Source organism: Phyllopteryx taeniolatus, chromosome 2, assembly GCF_024500385.1.
Source record: "Phyllopteryx taeniolatus isolate TA_2022b chromosome 2, UOR_Ptae_1.2, whole genome shotgun sequence".
Classification (NCBI taxonomy): Eukaryota; Metazoa; Chordata; class Actinopteri; order Syngnathiformes; family Syngnathidae; genus Phyllopteryx; species Phyllopteryx taeniolatus.
In genome coordinates this window covers 4781544-4789292 of record NC_084503.1, presented here as the reverse complement: position 1 = coordinate 4789292, position 7749 = coordinate 4781544, and the positions used below count along the sequence as shown (strand labels likewise).

General features: G+C 44.3%; 1 protein-coding gene across 1 annotated transcript; it reads left to right on the top strand.

Moving 5' to 3' along the window:
- Window positions 1-662: 662 nt before the first annotated feature.
- lipca (lipase, hepatic a) lies at window positions 663-7105 on the top strand. The gene is given in 6 exon segments (XM_061766287.1): window positions 663-890; window positions 2251-2368; window positions 2448-2516; window positions 2519-2668; window positions 6600-6664; window positions 6666-7105. Coding segments are annotated over 6 exon segments (855 nt in total). The 3' UTR covers window positions 6891-7105.
- Window positions 7106-7749: the final 644 nt, after the last annotated feature.

The following is a 7749-nucleotide window of genomic DNA, read 5'->3' as shown; positions in this document are numbered from 1 at the left end:
GCACGAGTAACACTACAAGGCCCAACAAGCAGGCATGTGTCACGCACTAGTAGCCTCCTGGACCCTAAAAGTTGCACCAAAATGGCCCACTAATAATTTTGCCTCATAATTAACATGTACTGTAGTTGTCCTACTAGCAAGGCACACTTTTATTACTATTGCACTTTGTTGTTCTACCGGAGGGCCGAATTGTCTCCACTCGTGAGGATTAAGAGAGTACTAGTACATGGACCTTAAGCGGGCTATCAGGGATATCCAATAAATGCTAAAACCACTTTATGGAAAGCTGTTTGACAAATTTGACGTACTACTAGTAGTAATGCATGTTACTAGTGAGCCAAAACTGTGCTCTAGTTGACAAACTGCGTGCTACGAGTACTACTAGTGACCCTAATGAAATTGTACTGGTTAACATCTAGGGCTTCACTAGTTGTACTAGTAGCATGCAGATGACAACTAGTGCTGTTTTGCCTCACTAGTAACATGCATTTGAAAAAAAAACACCAGGAAGAGGAAGTTTTTCTGGTGTTGCTCAATTGTCTTGTAAAGTGTACGTAGGTGTGTATAGTATGTTGGCTCCCTCTAGTGGTATATGACAGAATTACCGAATTCTGTGAGGAATTGGTGAGGGCGAAGAGGCTTAAGTGCGTTTTCTCTCCGAGATGCGGCCCTCCCGGGAGACAAATGGGGGCCCTCCGAAGGCGAAAGAGCCCCACGTCAGCGGCTCGCTTTTCCGGCTCTCCGTGGCGGCGGGGGAGGACACCTGCGCGCTGGAACCCTCGCAGCTGCACGGCCTCTCGTCCTGCGGCTTCAACGCCACTAATCCCCTCATCATCATCCGCCACGGGTGGTCGGTAAGGTCACTCGGCCTGGCTCGGCCTCGCTCGCTGTGAAGCGTGACGGGAACGCGCTTGCCGCGGCCACACCTGCGCTATTTAATGAGGGCCAGATCGCAACGCTTATTTTGGATTGACACGGTCCGAGTTATTCATTTCACAGTCAGCTTTGCTGTTGTGGTTGTCGTTCATACTGAGAGCTGTTTGGCAGATTTTGCCTCTCTCATGTAACTAAATAAGGTAACCAGAATATTAGAAACACCCAAATAATGACAAACATATTGTTGCATTAATAATAAAGGACTATATTAATTGAAGTATTTTACATAAGTACACATACCAGCCTGATTTTGGCACACATGAACTGTCACAAATGACTGTTGCGATTATTTTGTTGATTACAATGTGCACATTTTCACTAATATCATTTTTAGAAAAACCCAAAAACATTTTAATAATTGAACAATATATGTATAGATAATGTACAATATTTCCTCACTGAGCAATGAAAAGAAAGTATATATATATATATATATATATACAAATAGATTTTATTCCAAGAACAAAGACCAAAAGTCAGCTCTTCCAATTTTTTCTTTTTTTTTTTTTTGAAACTGAAACTGAAAAGAAAAGAAACAAATAATTAAATTATACAAATAAATTATACTATAAGAATAGAATAACAGGCAAAAAGATCCAATCTTCCAGGAATAAAGTTTTTTAATGTAATCTTTTTTTTTTTGTGTAAAAGTCTTTTTTTTTTTTTTTCCAAGACAAAAACTCTTTTTCTGGGGGAGGGTCATTTTAATGGTGAGAGGACAAAGTTAGATTTAGGACGAGTTAGGGTAACACGCAAAAGAAAAAAAACCAACAACAACATTAAATTATTTGAAAAATATTGTAAGACAGGAATAAAAAAACATTTGAAAAGTCACACTCTTAAGAGAATAAAGATATATGTATTATTAAGAAAAAGATACATATTCTTCAAGATACAATTCTTGAAAAATAATACTTTATGACAAAGTCTTTGAATATAGTATATTATTTTAAGTGTGGCCCTCCTTTGTAGAAAAGCTTATTTCTCTGAATTTTGCTTTAATTTTAATCGAAGACGAAGAACATTTGTTTTGTTGTGTTACGGGGGGGGGGGGGGGGGGGGGGTACCAAAAGTTGGCAATATGCATCATACTGGGACGTGTCAATTCCATTCCAAAAAACACCTTGGTTTTGTCATACGAGCGTCCAGAAAAGGCCCCTCTGACAGCTACTTCTGTTTGACCCAGTTTTGCATCCGCTTTGTCCGCTTTTTAAAAAAGTTGAAGTTATTAAGCACATTATGCACATGGACGTTAATTTCAGTGATTCTTTCACATACCACTGAGTAATTAACTAAGTAGTCCCACTCTTACAGGAGCACTACGAATATTCATTCCGGAAGTTTCATTTGATCGGCTACAGTCTCGGAGCTCACATCTCTGGATTTGCCGGAAGCTATTTTAAAGGGCCAGAACGAATCGGAAGAGTTACTAGTGAGTTTTCGACATTGTCAAGGGGAAAATACGATGACGCGTTAGCGCCACAAAGTGGGCGTCAATGACATTTGGACAGGTCTCGACCCCGCCGGCCCGTTGTTTGAAGGCGTGTCGCCCATGGACAGACTGTCCCCCGACGACGGCGAGTTCACACGTTCACCCACGAGCGTCTGGGCCTGAGTGTGGGCATCAAGCAACCTGTGGCTCATTATGAGTTTTACCCCAACGGGGGCGACTTCCAACCTGGATGCGACCTACGTAACATCTACGAGCACATCTCCGAGTGCGGACTTGTTGGTGAGATACCGCACGTGCCAGTCACAACGTTAGGTACACGATGTCATAAGAGACAACACGAGAGGTTTCATACAGTAGTTGCCAGTCATCCGTTTGCAAACAACTGATTCTATTCCTAAAGGCGTACACGTGCGCACACACATACACACACAAACAAATACTCACTCGCTTTCTCTCTCTGAGTGATGGAAGAGTAGAAGAGGCAAGTATGGTGGACCAGGAAATAGCAATGATTAGTAAGGCGGAAGTTAGAAAGGCACTACAAGGGATGGAGAATGGAAAGGCAGTTGGTCCTGATGGAGGCGAGAGTCAAGAAAAAAGTGAATATTTTTTATCAGCAACAGTATGGTTTCATTCCTAGGAAGAGTATCACAGTTGCCTTGAGGTTGTCTCTGTACAGCCTATGACAGAGTACCCACAGAGGAACTGTAGTACTGCATGACGAAGTCTGGAGTGACAGAGACGTATGTTAGAATAGTATAGGACGATGTATGAGGGCAGCAGAGGAGTGGTGAGGTGTGCGACAAAGACGTTTATACATCAGGGATCAACCTTGAGCCCCTTCCTGTTTGCAATGGTGATGAATAGGCTGACAGATGAGGTTAGACTGGAAAGGAGAGGAATGAAGATGAGCTGAAGTAAGACAGAATATATGTGCATGAATGAGAGAGGTAGAGAAGGAAGAACAAGGCTACATGGAGAAGAAATAATAAGAGTGGAGGTCTTTAAAATACTTGGGATCAACAGTCCAAAACAATAAGTGTGATAAGTAAGTGACAAAACCAGTCCAAGCAGGTTAGAAAGGGTGAAGAAAAGGGTTGGATGTGTTATGTGGCAGAAGAGTCACTGTTAGGATGAAGGGCAAAGTTTATAAGACAGTGGGGAGGCCCGTCATGATGTATAGCTTGGAAACAGTAGCAAAGCTACCAGGTAGCGGAAATGAAGATGATGAGGTTCTCTCTAGGAGCGATCAGATTTGATAGGATGCGGAAGACAGGCTTAAATGAAAAAGGATGACCCACTTTGGCAACCCCACACGGGACAAGCTGAAAGGAAAAGAAGCATAATAATTAGGATTTCTTCAAGGCTTCTCACAAGACCTTGCTATTGATTTTTTTATTTTGATTTTTTAATGAAATATCTTCATGCGTTGGTCTATATATGCAAACTCAAACATGTCAGTCGGAGAAAACGAGCTTGGTCGCGTCCTCCTCTGGTGCTCTGTCATAACATTGTTTTTTCTTAATTGGTGACGCCACCTCAAAACAGAGATGTGAAGAGCCTGGATGCGCCGAGCCCGTTCATCTTTGCCGGTGTTGACAGTTCCTCCTCGTGTGCGTCGGAGCAGATGAATTTAATTCCCTCCAGCTGAGCGCTAGTGGCTCGCTGATTGGTGGTGTTTTGGTGCCTCTCAATGCAAAAAGGCATCCGCATGAAATGACAGCGAACGCCACATTAAAGCGTCTGTCAAACTCGGGAGTTAATTAGCAACATGTGCCTTTTCCTTCCTGCGCTCGGTCCGGCCGTCTGAGGCGAGCTTGCCTCCAGGCGACGCAGTCTGAGACGTGAGGCTCCACAGAGGAAACAGCAACGTCAACGCGTGATACGTGTCAGCCGTAGACAGTGATGATGTCAGTCTACATACGAATGTTGGGATGAAAGCCATTCAAAGCCTGTCAGAGCAAAAGGTAGTCTTACATGGTCCCTGTTATACGGTCGTGCCTTGAGATACAAGTTTAATTTGTTCCGTATCCACACTTGTTTTTTTAAATTGAAATTAATTTAAAATATTGTGCATTATAAAAATATACATAATGACATAATTAAATTGAATGTAAAAGATGAAACAGTTTTTTTTTTTTTTTTTTTATCTTTTTTTGTGTGCGATACTACGTTCAGGTGGACAAGGCACACACACCAGAAGGAGCAGCACAAAATTACAATTACATTGAAACAAAAAATGTGGCAAAAACTCTTTAATTCTTTACATTCTATTCAATTACTGTATATTATTACTTGAGCACTAATTTTTCTATTTAATAAATATGCTCAACAGTTTTGTTGTATTTTTTGGGTGAGCTGCAACCAAGTACAGTAATCACTCACTGTATTGCTGTTCACTTATTGAGGATTTAGTGCATTATGGAGTTTTTGGTAGGTCATTTAGTGCCGTTACTCACCGACACATCGTTGATAAAATTAGCTTTTTTTTAGGCTACATTATATGATTGTACATTGGCAACACAAGACTCACACAAGATCTATTGGGCTCTCATGAGCAGAAAATAAACCTTGCTAAATTGGCCCTCATACAAAAGTCTATCAAGAGTTTTATGAAATAAATTCACAAATACCAACCTTAGTCCGATGACTAGCAAATGTACACACTCATAACAATATCGACAGGAAAAGTAAAAAGCAACAAGTAAAAAGCAACGTTTAGCTTGATTTTCTAAACCGACAGTAATGTAGTTAAAAACATCACAGCCATGAATTGTGGGTTCCCATAATGCTTTTAGCTGAGTACATTGGCAGGACCGTCAATGTGAGGAGCGGTACAAGTGCTAAACTCAGGAAATTGCCTGCTCATACTCGAGGGTGCATCGGACTTCGCCCAACCAGTCTACATGTGTTTTGTGGACAGTAGTAGGTGTTCGACCGTGTCCCTCGGGGGGGTGCTTCGGGAGTATAGTGTACCGAAGCCCTGATACGGGCTGTTTGGTCCCTGTACAACCGGAGTCAGAGTTTGGGCCGCATATCCGGCAGTAAGTCGAACTCGTTTCCGGTGAGGCTTGGACTCCGCCAAGGCTGCCCTTTGTCACCGATTCTGTTCATAACTTTTATGGACAGAATTTCAAAGCGCAGCCGAGGCTCAGAGGGGGTCCGGTTTGGTGGCCTCAGTATTGCATCTCTGCTTTTTGCAGATGATGTGGTTCTGTTGGCTTCATCAAGCCGTGACCTCCAACTCTCACTGGAGCAGTTCGCAGCCGAGTGTGAAGCGGCTGGGATGAGAATCAGCACCTCCAAATCTGAGACCATGGTCCTCATTCGGAAAAGGGTGGCGTGCCCTCTCCAGGTAGGGGATGAGTTCCTGGCCTGGAACGGGAGATCGACAAGCGGATCGGTGCAGCGTCTGCAGTGATGCAGACTTTGTATCGATCCGTTGTGGTAAAGAAGGAGCTAAGCCGAAAGGCGAAGCTCTCGATTTACCGGTCGATCTACGTTCCTACCCTCACCTAGGGTCACGAGCTGTGGGTCGAAAGAAAGAACAAGATCACGGATACAAGCGGCCGAAATGAGTTTCCTCCGCAGGGTGTCCGGGCTCTCCCTTAGAGATAGGGTGAGAAGCTCGGTCATCCGGGAGGATCTCAGAGTAGAGCCCCTGCTCCTCCACCTCGAGGGGAGCCAGAAGAGGTGGCTGGAGCATCTGATTCGGATGCCTCCCGGACGCCTCCCTGGTGAGGTGTTCCGGGCACGTCCCACCGGGAGGAGACCCCGGGGACGACTCAGGACATGCTGAAGAGACTACATCCTTCGGCTGGCCTGGGAACACCTCGGGATCCCCCCGGAAGAGCTGGATGAAGTGGCTGGGGAGAGGGAAGTCTGGGCGTCCCTGCTAAAGCTACTGCCCCCAGCGACCCGACCTCAGATAAGCGGTAGAAAATGGATGGATGGATGGACATGTTGCCATAGGCTGTGGTTCAGGTTACGCAAACAGAGCACAAAGGCATGTACTCATGTAGAGTGTGTAGATGGTGACCTCAAGTGGACAAAAGAAATACTAACACCTCTAAAGCAACACATATTGGCATTGAGTTGAAACCTTTTATAATAATATAACAAACAGTCACTACTTCAAAAGAACATTTGCACAGCACTGTAATTGAGATGAAAAAATACATTCATGTCCGACTTTCATTCTATGTTGCAGGCTTCGGGCAAACGGTGAAATGTGCCCACGAGCGCTCCATGCATCTCTTCATTGACTCAGTGCTCACTCAACAAAGACCAGCCGATCAGGGCATAAAGGTGCAGCAACAACCGGGCTTTCGACAAAGGCGCCTGTCTGGACTGTCGAAGGAACCGCTGCAACACACTAGGCTACAACATCGAGAAGGTCTGCACGGTACAACACAACAAGAGGCTCGAGCTGAAAACACGCTCCGGGATGCCACGCAAGCGTATGTACACCTCAACACCCCTCTTTTGCTGTTTCCAGTAATCCCTCGTTTATCGCGGGGGTTGCAGGTAGGTTTTGAACCACCACCGCAATAGGTGAAATCCACGAAGTATCGACTACATATTTTGTTTTGATCATTTATACATGTTTTTATGAACCTGCGCGAACCTCCCCAGACTCTCAATTAATCTTCCCCACACTCCTTGACCCCCAAGGTGCTGTATTCCTACACCTTCCTGATCACCCTGAACAGACATTTGGGGGGGGGGGGGGTCTGATGTTGCTCAAGCTCCACTGGAAGGGATCGGCTCTGTGGAAGAACATGTGGAACAGAGTGCAGACCATCATGCCTTGGGGCGGACATGACACCAAACCACTGCTGGCTGTGGGCAAGATCAGTGTCAAAGATGGAGACACGCAAGACCGGTATGAAGACCTCCCAAAAAGCTACCAGAATTTTCAAAAGTGTTAATGGTTTAGTTGTAAGTTTAGGGGTTAGTAAATATATATTGATTTAAAAAAAAAAAAAAAAGAAAAAGCAATAGAATGTTGGCTTGAGATATGGGTGACCCCTTCTCCAAGTGTTTCGAAATACAAGCTTTTTTTTCATCGGCGAGCCAGTTCTACTCACAAGGGTAGCAGGTGGACTGAAGCCAATTGAAGGGCACATGAAATTGTTGCCAAGCAACCATTCACACTCACATTCACACCTATGGACAATTTTGAGTCATGTTTTTGGAACGTGATGTACCTGAAGAAAACCCCACACAAGCCTGCAGTGTTCCGTGAATCCAGCAAGTGTTCACCTCACTGAGCAGGAGGCTCCCATGGGAAATATTGTATTGCACTTGTTCACATCTGCTGTATGTAACTAGTTATGAGTACCACAAGTGGTATGTGA